Below are 13,770 nucleotides of genomic sequence, written 5' to 3'. Positions count from 1 at the left end.
TGGGGAGCATATGACCGAGTCTACGTGAAGGTTGAAGTCTCCCATTATTAATGCGGGTGAATCGTAGTTGATGTGTTTGGCAATGTATTCAATGAGGGGAGATGGATCTGTTTCAAGAATTCTGGGTGGAGCGTAGATCAGGCACATTTGTAGCTCTTTGGATTTGAAGTATGCACATTCTAGATTAGAAATTAGGCTTGAATGTTGCAGAGATATCTTTAGGCCTTTCTTAGCTGCAAGTAGAAGTCCGCCTCCTCTTTTTTTGGGTCTGGGAATCGAGAATATATCGTATGTTTGAGTGGGCAGTTGGTTAATAATTACTGAATCCGTAGATTTTAACCAAGTCTCTGTGATGGCACAGATGTCAAGATTGGCCTCTGAGAGATAATCATTGAGTATGTGAGATTTTTTCGAGAGAGATTGGGCATTGAAAAGGGTCAGGGTGAAGAGGGAGAGACCAAGGAATTGTGTAAAAGGAGAAATAATAATAGGGATTAGCCTCTTTTGCTGGAAGGTGTGACACGGAGGTGGTTTCTCATTATTTCTGAGGTGATTGTTGATAATGGGGATGTTGAAGGAGTGCATTTTAAGAGTGGGGAGGAAACTTAGTGGTCAGAAAGCCAAAGGAGCAGAATTTTTATAAAAGTCTGGAGGCTGGTTCAATGGCCTGCAAAGTGTCTATTAGGTAAATGGGCGTATTGACGCTGAGGTCTTGTGGTTGGCCGTGGACCTGCCGTGGGAAGGCGTGTAGGAAAAAGTGGCCTTATCCCGGCGGGTCTGAGGCACCAACTATGCAGGCCTATCCAGCCGCGAACGCCGAAGAAGATGAATGGCGCCGGAGAGAGGGGGAGTTTAAAATCCCTCTGTGCAGAAGCTGATTGGTTGGAGGAGGCACCGCCACGATTGGCTTGAGCCTGGAGGCCGGTTCAATGGCCTGTAGAGTGTCTATTAGGTGAGTGGGCGTATTGGCGCTGGGGTCTTGTGGTCGGCCACGGACTTTGCGTGTGATCTTATTTTTCCGAGGTTGCTGGCAGTAATGATAGCTTATACTGGAGAGTGGTAGCTCTGGGTTGAAGAAATTGCCTAGTTGTTGAATGTGGAAAGTAGGCTTGCGGCGATGGTGTGCCACTGAACGGTGGATTGTGGCTTCTCTCAGTGGCTGCACGAAGGGGCACACAAAGGGGCCGGCCCCTTTGTAGCGCTCCTTCGGCACGTGGCGCCGGTGGAGCTTTTTAAATTTAAAGGTCCTCTCTGGCTTGTGATTGGCTGGCCGGGGGATCTCCTGTCTCTGGCTGCAGGGGGACCGAAGGGCCGTGTGGAGGGACGGCGCTGCAGAATCGCCTCGTGGTCGGCGTCCGGGTTCGCATTGGGGGAAGGTAAAATTAAAGGGCCTTACCCCGGCGGGTCTGGGCGCCGATCGCGCAGGCCTCCCTTCCGATGAACGGTGAAAATTTAAAAGGATGGCGCCGGTGGAGCTTTTTTAATTTAAAGGTCCTCTCTGGCTTGTGATTGGCTGGCCGGGGTGTTGGCAAGACTTCCCTTGGGTAAATCCATGTTGACTGTGTCCCATTAAATCATGTCTTTCTATATGCTCTACGATTTTGATCTTGAGAATAGTTTCCACTATTTTTCCCGGCACTGAAGTCAGGGTCACTGGTCTATAGTTACTCGGATCGCCCCCTGGAGCCTTTTTTAAATATTGGGGTTACATTGGCCACCCTCCAGTCTTCAGCTACAATGGATGATTTTAATGATAGATTACAAATTTTAACTAATAGATCAGAAATTTCATTTTTTAGTTCCTTCAGAACCCTAGGATGCATACCACCTGGTCCAGGTGATTTGCTACTCTTTAGTTTGTCAATCTGGCCTACATCTTCCAGGTTCACAGTGATTTCGTTCAGTTCTCCATTTGTTTCCCAGTCAATTGGGGAAGGAAAGCACCCTTGTTGAGGCTCCAAAATTTGTGTTTTGTACTGAATTCTAATGAAACTTGACAACAGACATCATCAGAAGGAGGGAGAGCACTCCAAGGCACCAAGATTATGTTAAAGTGGCTCCAAAGGTGGCATGAATAGACCAAGGCATTATGATAGAGCAAAGTAGCCTATACAGAGGCAGCAAACACCCCAAGGCTCCAAAAAGGGGTAAATGGCACCATTATCAGTGGTATGAAGACCACAGTACACTAAAAGATGTGAAAAGCAACAGAAACAGTGGCATGAACAATCCAAGGTATCATGAAGAGATGATGGTAGGAAAAACCTTAAGAAACTAATAGAAGATTAAAGTAGAACAAATACTGGCATGAAGACCTCAAAGCACCATGAGAGATACAAAGCAGCCACCCACAGTAGCAAGAATGCCCCAAGACTCCAAATGAGTGGCAAAGGGTGTTGCGGCCCCAGTCGTGGCACTCGTGACCGGGACCTTACCTCGTGTTACCAGGCTCCAGACTGGGGGGCTCTGCGGTGGGTCGCCAGGTCCCGGTCCCGATTTCAGGCGGCTGCCGCGCGGTGTTGGCAGGCCGGCAAGGCCCATCTTCGGCGGCGCCTCCACGAGGGAGATGCCGTCGGCTCACTGAGGCTAGCCCCTCCCGTCCTAGGCACGCACGCGAAAGGCCGAGATTTAAAGGGCCTTTCCCGCCTTTGGGCACCCCGCCTCCTTCCCTGACGTCAGACGCCAGCAGATATTTAAAGCCGGTGTCCGCCCCAGTTAAATGCTTTGCAACATGGTTGCTTCGGTGATCCTCGTTGCTGTGTGCCTCTGGAGTTGTTGCTTGCAGTTGTTCCAGTCTTGGTTCCTGTTCCAGTTGCCTGCTTCAGTTCCAGTCTTGATCCTCAGTTCCGGTATCCAGTTCTTGTTTCAGTTCCAGTCTTGATCCTCGGTTCTGGTATCCAGTTCTTGCTTCAGTTCCAGTCCTGGTTCATGGGATCTGCCTTCGGTTCCAGCCTACCCTGGTTTGCTTCTTCGGTTCTGACCTCTGCCTGCTCCCGTTGTCTCCCGTCTGCTACCTGCTTTGACCATGGATCGTCTCGTCGGATTTCGCCTGTTCGCCTAAATCCCAGCGGCCCGGACTCCTATGGGCTCCTCCCGGGGGTGTCTCGGGTCTCCAGGGTGAAGTTGTCTTCTCCTCTCGCCTAAGTCCCAGCGGTCCGGCTCCTACGGGCTCCTCCTGGGGGAGCGCGGCCTTCCAGGGTGAAGATCCTTCCCTTCAGTCCGTCCAGTATCCACCCCCCGGCCTGTTCCGCTAGCGCGGAGACTATTTTCATTCTCTCCGTCAGGCCGGCCCAAGAGTCCACTAAACCTCTTCAACAAAGGGTGCCAACAAAATTGGTACAAAGCCCTAGGCTCCTTAATTGGAGCAGACTGGGAGGGAACTGGGCAAAGGCCCAATCGCGCTGCCGCATGTACTTTAAAAAATTCACCCCCACCTGTGCTTGGAGGCCACCCACCCACACATGCACTTGCGAACATTAAACTCCGGCGTGCATGTGCATGCAGGAATTGCACGCATATTATAAAATAGCCACGTCCATGTGAGCCCACCGGGAACTACGCATCCATATGCACGTCCTGGGAAATACACACACATGGACGCATGCGCGGGCCTTTTAAACTCTAGCTCAAAAACGTTTTTCTTGGTCATTCTGCCAGTAAAACCTTAGACTAGGGGTGACCAGCTCCGGTCCAGGTTTTCAGGATGTCTATAATGAAAATGCATGAGATAGAGTTGCATATAATAGAGGCAGTGCATGCAAATCTATAGCATGCATATTCATTGTGAATATCCTGAAAACCTGGACTGTTTGTGATTCTCGAGCATTGGAGTTGGCCACCCCTGGCTTACACCATGGAATTTCCTAAAGCAGTATCATCAGACAAACTTGGAGTAACACTTTATTGGGGAAATTTCCAGTAGCCTATATTGTTGCAAAGTTTGCCATTTTTTAAAGGAACGATGGAAAGACACCTAATCACCTGCTAGTAATAGTTGTTTCTCATAAGAACATGCCATACTGGGTCAGACCAAGGGTCCAACAGTGGCCAATCCAGGCCATAAGAACCTGGCACGTACCCAAAAACTAAGTCTATTCCATGTTACTGTTTCTAGTAATAGCAGTGGCTATTTTCTAAGTCAACTTAATTATTTAATAGCAGGTAATGAAATTCTCATCCAAGAACTTATCTAATCCTTTTTTAAACACAGCTATACTAACTGCACTAACCACATCCTCTGGCAACAAATACCAGAGTTTTAATTGTGCATTGAGTAAAAAAGAACTTTCTCTGATTAGTTTTAAATGTGCCACATGCTAACTTCATGGAGTGCCCCCTAGTCTTTCTATTATCCGAAAGAGTAAACCAATTCACATCTACCCGTTCTAGACCTCTCATGATTTTAAACACCTCTATTATATCCCCCCTCAGCCATCTCTTCTCCAAGCTTAAAAGTCCTAACCTCTTTAGTCTTTCTTCATAGGGGAGCTGTTCCATTCCCCTTATCATTTTGGTAGCCCTTCTCTGTACCCTCTCCATCGCAATTATATCTTTTTTGAGATGCGGCGACCAGAATTGTACACAGTATTCAAGGTGTGGTCTCACCATGGAGTGATACAGAGGCATTATGACATTTTCCGTTTTATTCACCATTCCCTTTCTAATAATTCCCAACATTCTGTTTGCTTTTTTGACTGCCGCAGCACACTGAACTGACAATTTCAATGTGTTATCCACTATGACGCCTAGATCTCTTTCTTAGGTTGTAGCACCTAATATGGAACCTAACATTGTGTAACTATAGCATGGGTTATTTTTCCCTATATGCATCACCTTGCACTTATCCACATTAAATTTCATCTGCCATTTGGATGCCCGATTTTCCAGTCTCACAAGGTCTTCCTGCAATTTATCACAATCTGCTTGTGATTTAACTACTCTGAACAATTTTGTATCATCTGCAAATTTGATTATCTCACTCATCGTATTCCTTTCTAGATCATTTATAAATATATTGAAAAGTAAGGGTCCCAATACAGATCCCTGAGGCACTCCACTGCTGCCCACTCCCTTCCACTGAGAAAATTGTCCATTTAATCCTACTCTCTGTTTCCTGTCTTTTAGCCAGTTTGCAACCCACAAAAGGACATCGCCACCTATCCCATGACTTTTTACTTTTCCTAGAAGCCTCTCATGAGGAACTTTGTCAAACACCTTCTGAAAGTCCAAGTATACTACATCTACCGGTTCACCTTTATCCAATGTTTATTAACTCCTTCAAAAAAAGTGAAGCAGATTTGTGAGGCAAGGCTTGCCTTGGGTAAAGCCATGCTGACTTTGTTCCATTAAACCATGTCTTTCTATGTGTTCTGTGATTTTGATGTTTAGAACACTTTCCACTATTTTTCCTGGCACTGAAGTCAGGCTAACCAGGCTGTAGTTTCCTGGATCGCCCCTGGAGCCCTTTTTAAATATTGGGGTTACATTAGCCATCTTCCAGTCTTCAGGTACAAAGGATGATTTTAATGATAGATTACAAATTTTTACTAATAGGTCTGAAATTTCATTTTTTTAGTTCCTTCAGAACTCTGGGGTGTATAGCATCCAGTCCAGGTGATTTACTATTCTTCAGTTTGTCAATCAAGTCTACCACATCTTCTAGTTTCACCGTGATTTGATTCAGTCCATCTGAATCATTACCCATGAAATCCTTATCCAGTACGGGTACATCCCCAACATCCTCTTCAGTAAACACCGAAGCAAAGAAATCATTTAATATTTCCACGATGGCCTTATCTTCTCTCAGTGCCCCTTTAACCCCTCGATCATCTAACAGTCCAACTGACTCCCTCACAGGCTTTCTGCTTCGGATATATTTTAAAAGGTTTTTGCTGTGAGTTTTTGCCTCTACGGCCAACTTCTTTTCAAATTCTTTCTTAGCCTGTCTTATCTGTGTCTTACATTTAACTTGCCAACATTTATGCTTTATCCTAGTTTCTTCTGTTGGATCCTTCTTCCAATTTTTGAATGAAGATCTTTTGGCTAAAATAGCTTCTTTCACCTCCCCTTTTAACCATGCCGGTAATCGTTTTGCCTTCTTTCCACCTTTCTTAATGTGTGGAATACATCTGGACTGTCCTTCTAGGATGGTATTTTTTAACAATCACTATGCCTCTTGCAAACGTTTTACTTTTGTAGCTGCTCCTTTCAGTTTTTTTCTAACAATTTTTCTCATTTTATCAAAGTTTCCCTCTTGTAAGTTTAGCACGAGAGCCGTGGACAATCTAATGAGATTTGGCAAGGATCAAGTCTTTCCAGCATTATTCACTGAACCACAGCAACTGATTATAGTATCAATTTTTTCAAAAATTGGAAGTATTAACATTTAAACAGTTCATTTAATATAATTTATGAACTGGCATGAATCCTTTTCAATTTCTACATAGTCAATCCCTACAATATATGTGATAAAAGAGAGTTTTCCCTGTTGCATCATGTTTTTTTTCTACTGAGAGAACAGACAGAGCAGAAAGAGGAAAAATGAGGAGGAAAGAAGGAGAAAACAGAGAGAGAAAGAAAAAGAGACAGGGGAAGGAGAAGGAAAAAGAAGGAGTGAGAGAACTATTTAAAAAAAAAATCAAATATCTAGCTGAGCAGTAATGGGTTGTGGGTATTTTTCTGAGCAAATCTGTTCCCCGGGAATACACAAACAACTGCAAATTTATTTCCAAAATGAATTAGTTGATATGCATGTAATTCAATTCAGTAAGCAAATTATTCTGTCATTCCTGTTCTTGACTGCTATCTATAAAGCTCTGCACTTTAACTCAGCAGAAATGAAACTCCTCAGCAGGAGTGAAAAAAGACGGCTTGAAGCAATGAGTTTATCTGGCAAAGGACTGCCACTGCAGTAGCTAGGGTAGCCTGTAAAATTCATTACATAGCAGAATAGAAGAAGGAAATTCCACAGAAGTATATACATAACTGGGAGAAAGAAACTGCATTGGCAGCGGAAAAGTGTTTAAAGGACATTGGGCTTATTCAATGTCACTTTTTTCCATAGCCTTATTGATGTGTTGATTTTCCACACTGGATCAATAAACCTGTAAAGTGGAATTGAGCATGTATGGTTGTTGCCATTGGCTATTTATCATTCAGGTACTGAAAAGGAAAAAAGTCAAACTTTTCCTTAAGGATAATGAAAGTGGATACTTTAAATTTGCAAAAGTTTCATCAATATTCTGAAAAATGCATTTATTTTCAACAATTGCCATAAACTAATGATAATTTTCCAGAAAAGGAAGAATATGGAAAGTTTTTCCAATTCCACAGGTTTTTGTTGATTTAAAATAACAGAAAATGAAAATGAAACATGGATTACTAATGCAACAAAAATGGCCAAACTGGATATACTAATACTGCCAGGCTCTTTGAATCCCATGGTAATGGGGGGGTGGGGGGGGGGTGGTCCTGTGATCACTGCCGGCGTCGCACCAAATAACTACACCATAAAAGATGTAGTTATTTGGTGCAAAACTGCAGCATACCTTTGGCTGTTGGTGAAGTCTTCAGGTGCTGCTTGAAAAATGACCCCCTAGGGGAATCATTTATTAATGTGCTATTTGGCATGCATAAAGCTGTGTGATAGGGCTTTGTTGTGGTGTTTTTTGCACATGCCTGTTTTAAGGAGGGAGAGAGAGAGAGAGACTGGCCATAATGCCCTCATGCTAGATAAGTATTTATATCTCTATGGGAGGCACACCTAGTAACTCGAGGTGAGGGTTAGGTATTAGTGTAGGGGTTAGGGGCCACTTTGACATTCAAAGTGAGAAGTACGAACAGAACAGTGCTCTCTTGTGAAGATTTTATGACCTTTGGAGTGAGGAAACTCACCCAAAGATGAGATTTGTGCAATGTTCTCTCAACCTAGCTTGGCCTCTCTACCTGGGTAAAATCAAGCTAGGTTGAGAGAACATTGCACAAATCTCATCTTTGGGTGAGTTTCCTCACTCCGAAGGTCATCAAATCTTCACAAGAGAGCACTGTTCTGTTCGTTCATCTCACTTTGAATGTCAAAGTGGCCCCTAACCCCTACACTAATACCTAAACCTCACCTCGAGTGACTAGGTGGGCCTCCCATAGAGATATAAATACCTATCTAGCATGAGGGCATTATGGCTATTCTCTCTCTCTCCCCCCACAGCTAGGCTGGCTTTCCAGGAGCTTAAACCTACTAAACATGGTCCCCCCCCAGTGGTTGTATGTAGAAATACATCAATTCTGGCACTTATTGCAAAAAAGTTATCACAATTTGCACTTCACATAGGTATTAGCATAAACTGCCTATTACCATAAAACAGACACACCCCTTTTCCTATCACATGCAATATTTAGTGCATTTTGATAAATCCAGGCCTTTGTCACATATTATTTGTTTTATCAAAAATTCTCATAAGGAGGGTTATTCTCAAATGCATTGCCAAACATAAAATAGTACTTTTGTACATTTGCAGAAAAATTCATAATCCACATTTACTTCCACAATTTTTTCCAGCAAAGAAAATAGGGGAAAATATTATAATAGCCTGCCTAAGAAAGTCAACACATACCAGTTTTTTGAAAGCAAACATATGCCTGTAAGTTCATTGTGAAAATTATCCCACCAAAACTTCATGCACACACACAAAAGTTTTCTCGTAGAATGTGCTTGTTGTAAAATTGCCAACTAGATATACGGGTAAACTAATATACATATGTCCTTTGGGACCCTATTGAATGGAGGTGCTCCCGGGGCCAGAGCTGGGATGGCATTGGACTTACACAAATACTTGTGGGTTTTGAAAAGTATGCATGCTAATTATCCCCAAACTGTTCTGCATACAAATTAGCAGGCATAAGTGTGTGTGTGAGTAGTTTTTGGTGGAATAATTTTGCATGCAAATATACATGCATAAATTTGCTTTGAAAATTGGTATCTGCTGACTTTCTATGTAGGTTGTTAAATAATTATCCCCTAAATTCTATTTTTTATGAATGGAAGTATTTTATATGTCCCTCCTGTTGGCATGCTTACTTCAACTGCCTATTCTCAGGCTAGGGACCAAAAGAAGAAGTACAACTAAGAGATTTGAGTTTTTGTTCACAAAGTTCCTCCCAAGTTTGAATGCTCACTATTAGAATCATAGATATCTCTTCTGCTGATGGCCATGGCTGGAAAAGAAAAAAAAAATCTCGATACTGGCTAGAGTAGGGCTACCACAGCAGTAAAGGATACAAAGATGCAAAGGCATAAGATCTGAATTTGGAAAACCCTAGGAATAGAAATTCAGTATATACAAGTTGGAGCATACCCAAGACGAAGAGAAAATATACTTTGATACTGGACTATTGAAAAGATCATTGATAATACAATCGGATTTATATTTTTACTGTTAATAAACTGAGTCACTAATTTCTATTCCCAGGTTGGTGTAATACTCAATTTATTGGAGGAGGAAAAGAATTAGAGGCAGATTACCCTCAGATAGAGCAGAGCTGAGGTTGAGTCATTGGGGAACCACATAACGTGAAAGTAATGACTAAGATAAAGAATCCTGGCCAGCCTCCCACTGAAAGGGTTAATTGCCTTGGGACCTCCATTAACAGAAACATATCTATAAAATACAAACTTGCCTGGCAATGTGGTTCTTCATTAATCAGCATTGTCACCGTAGCTGCTCTCAGGGAGTGAGAACTGCAAGCCTGGATGGTTATGGCACACCAGGGATGCCTGATGTGATGTTCTTGATTAATAGAGGCACTTTGACTCTAACATTGATATTTTAGAGGTTACAGTAGTTACATTTTAAAAATAAAGGTTATTTTTTATTTTTTTTTCTCAAAATTAAGACATTGAAGTCGTGCTGTTTGATATATAACAGGCAATTTTGGCAGAAAAACAGAAATTCTTAAGTGTAACTGGAATGAACTATAACTATGCACTTTTAACACACTTTGCAACAGTTTACGTCCCTTTCCGTTTACAGAGAAGCAAACTGAAGTTTTTCAATTTAACACCTGGTGCCTTTGTAATATTATTGATGGAAAAGTATGAAGCCAAGCATCTTGTTGGCAAAATGTAGGAATAAAGTTACATGAGCAATTACCTCTTAATGGTTTCTGTCACTTTTTCAGAGTAGACTCCTTCTGGCAGTGGCTCATACACAGCCTCTACTATCTACAAAACAAATGTTTCAGAGTGAATAGAAGAAAAATATTCTATTATCTGTATGAAATGCTTCATGATTATTGTCTAATTCACAAAAAAAAAAAAAAAAAAAGACAAGTATTGTGTCTGCAGTACAATTTAGAAAATAACTTTGAAGAATACATTCCAAATAAAGATAGGATAAGAACAGCAACATTTGAATATGGATTAAATTTGTTGATCAAGGTTCCAGTTTTGAATCTCTTTATTTTGTTAATTGTCTGAAAATTGCCTTTTGTCAATGTGGCTTAAAATACATGCATCGTTTCACAACACGCATACATTTATCTGCATGTAAGGGAGGTGTTCCAAGCAGTGTGTCTTGGATTGGATCAGAAAACAATGTGCAAAGAATTTAATTTCAAGCCTACACACATTATTTTCTGTAGACAATCTACTCACACAGAAAACAGGTGCATGAGTCCCACAAATACTCTCTCTGCAGCAAGCTTAAATAGAAAGTATGCATATAGTTTCTCTGTCAAATTGATGCAAAGACTCTGGGAAAAATGTACCCATGAATTTTGAGAGTTTGATCTAAAGTGGACAGTATGAAAATTCCTCCCTAATGAATACATTTTCAAAGAGGTTTTGTGTGGAAAAACAGCACATATATGCATAAGTAGCTTGCATGCTATTTTAGGAACATCAAAGTAGGTGCGTATTTTCATCTTTGTAAGTATATTTTACAGCACAAAAAAAATTTTATAAACTGTACAGCTATGACTACATAGTTTATAAAATACTAGGACAAATCTTTGCACATCCACTTATGCAAACAAATTCAGTACCTCCACTAGGCTTGAAAGTTAGGTTCCATAGGAGCAGGTTTGGGATGGAGTAGGGGGCAGGCTGCTGTTGTTTGTAAAATTTGGTGGTATGCTTGTGGCATTTGTCATTGTATGCTTTTCTACTTTGAGGTTCACATTCAGCTGCTGTCTGTCTAGCAAGTTAGATGGACAAAGTTATCCAACTAACTTGGCTGTGATAGTCAGTGGCACAGGTGCATCGCTGAAGATCCCTGTCTGTCTTAACATTAGCTAGATAATTTTATCTGGCTAATTTAGCCAAATAGCTGACACTAATCTGGAAGGCCCCTACCCCACCCCTGAGTTAGCTGGATAATTTTTTTAGATGGATAGAAAGTTACCTAGCTAACTCAGGGCTGGTCAGCACAGCAGGATTTTCAAATCCCACTATTTGCCCAGCCAAGTCTAAACTTAGAACTAGATGCATCAATCTGCAATATTTTTTCACAGGAGAGGTCTCACTATCATGAGGGAGTGTAGCCAGTAGCCACAATAGGGGGCCACTCCCCCCAAAAAAACATTGAGGCTGTATCACCACTTGAAGCGGCCCAACACCCAAATTAAAAAAAAAAAAAGCTGGTGGTTGTGCGACAATATACCTCCCCTAACCTCCAACCCAATCACTAAGTAGACCATTATGGCCAATGGCCCCCAATCCCCTTTCACATCAATATATAGAATCTAGTTTACCTCCACCAACTCCCAAAATAAAACAAAGATCACTTTGGTCTATAGTGGGCCCCCTTCCCCACCTAGACCCTCCAAGTTCAAAAAAACATTGACTTCTAGTGGGGGGTCCTCCCTCTACCCCTGACACACACCCCTCCCCCAAATCCCAGTATCTCAAATCCTATAATAAGGCAAGAGGAAAGGCCTGGGGTGACCGCTAGCCCTGAGACTAATTGGCACCATTTTCCAAAATGGCGCTGACCTAACCTTGTCCCAGTCACATGATTGGAGCAAGGTCCACCCATCTGACCTCCACCACATAGCTGTGGTCTGGCACCCAGACCTTCCCCAGTCATGTGACTAGAGCAACGTCAAGTCAGTGTCATTGGCCTGGGGCTAGTGCGGGACCCCAAGCCCTCTCTCTGGCTTGATTTTTTTATTTTGAGGTTCTGGGGAAATAGTGAAGGGGATAAGAGTGTGAGTATGGCCCCCCACTAGAAACCAATAATTCTATTTTTAACTTGGAGAGTTCAAGAGGGAGGGGCCCACTATAGACCAACAAGATCTTTGTTTAATTTTGGGAGTTAGGGGGGTCAGGTAGAAGAATCTATTGGCCATGTATTATTATGAAAGGAGGGATGGGGCCAGTTGTCAGGGCTGCCTTGAGTGATAGCCCTGGGTAAGGGGGGGGGGGGGTGTCAGGTTTGACCACCACACACGTTTTATACTTTAGGCCTTTTTTATTTTTAATGTGTTGTTCCTTTAAATCTAATGTGGGAGCCTTGGGACACGTATTAGGGTCCCGAAGCTCCAAAGTTAGATTAACATTTTCTCAGAAGATTTTGTTACATTATTGTGGCTCACAACTTTCTAAACTGGCCACATTAAACTATTTACATCAGATTGCATCCTGCCCTTTGGTCCACAGTCAGCTCCCATGGAGGGGTAAGTTGAGGTCAGGGACCTCCCTGACCCCAGCAATTTTTCTAGAGGGCAGGTAGGTAATGAGAGGAGCCTGGGGGGGAGGGGGCTTTGTCTGGACTCAGGTAAGCCCAGCCATATAGGTCTATGCCCTGCATATAGTTTTATCAGGGTAGGAGGGGAATCAGAGAAGGCCATGGAGGCCCCATTTGTTTTTCTGGGTGGGAGAAGGAGCCAGAAGGCCTTGGGAAGGCATGTTTCGGTTTGTTTGTTTTTTGACAGGTCTTAATGAGGGTTTTTTCAGTTTGGTAAATGAAATGAACCTAAAAAAAATAGACATACCAAAAATATATGAACAAATCCTAAAACAAAAAAAACTAAACTGAAAATATTGGGCCTGCTCATCTCTAGAAGAGAGTGCCAAAGAGTCGGTACTACAATTGAAATGGCCTGCATGCAGGTGCTGATCAAATGACATTCTTTAATTGTTGAAAACAAAGCAGACAATGATTACTGGATTTTAAGTTGCACTACAGTTCCTACTGGAAAAACCATCATTCGATGTAGACTGCGTGAACGAGTTCTGAAATGGGCCCATGATTCCATTGTACTCTCGGCCTAGTTTGATGCACTCTCTACCTAGCTGCTATCAAGCTGGGACGAGAGTACAATGTACAAATCTCATCTTTGTGCACCTTTTATCACTCCAAATCACACCAAATCTTCACTGATGTGTATACTGTGCTGTTCGTATCTCTGACTGAGCATGCAAAACTGCCCCCCAAAACCTAGGCCACCACCAAACCTCACCCCAAGTTACTAGTTGCCCCTGCTACAGTGGTATAAATAGTTTACTAATATGAGAGCCTTATAAAGAGTGTCTCTCTCTTTCACCAGACCCCTTTTTATTTATTACAGATGCTATTTTTGCTATATTTATAGCAAAATGATAAATCTAGGTCTAAGTTTGGAACTTAGCTGAACAAATGCCAGGATTTAAAAATCTCACTGTTCTGACTGCCCCAACTTAGTAAGATAACTTGTTCTCCAACTAAAATGTTATTCAGCTATGTCAAGGATGGTCCGAGGGCATTGTGGGGAAGTTTGCATTTATTTATTTATTCC

At 42.3% G+C, this 13,770-nt stretch overlaps 1 protein-coding gene across 1 annotated transcript in view; it reads right to left on the bottom strand.

Annotated features, from left to right (window-relative positions):
• NEK10 (NIMA related kinase 10) overlaps positions 1-13,770 on the bottom strand; it is a 587,606-nt gene that overhangs the window by 262,133 nt on the left and 311,703 nt on the right. Inside the window, exon 25 of the mRNA XM_029587074.1 lies at positions 10,146-10,216. Coding sequence (XP_029442934.1) covers positions 10,146-10,216 — 71 coding nt within the window. The remainder of the gene's footprint in view (positions 1-10,145; positions 10,217-13,770) is intronic.

This window comes from Rhinatrema bivittatum, chromosome 2, assembly GCF_901001135.1.
Source record: "Rhinatrema bivittatum chromosome 2, aRhiBiv1.1, whole genome shotgun sequence".
Taxonomy (NCBI): domain Eukaryota; kingdom Metazoa; phylum Chordata; class Amphibia; order Gymnophiona; family Rhinatrematidae; genus Rhinatrema; species Rhinatrema bivittatum.
The sequence above is the reverse complement of the archived record's forward strand: the minus strand, read 5'-3'. Positions and strand labels throughout refer to the sequence as shown.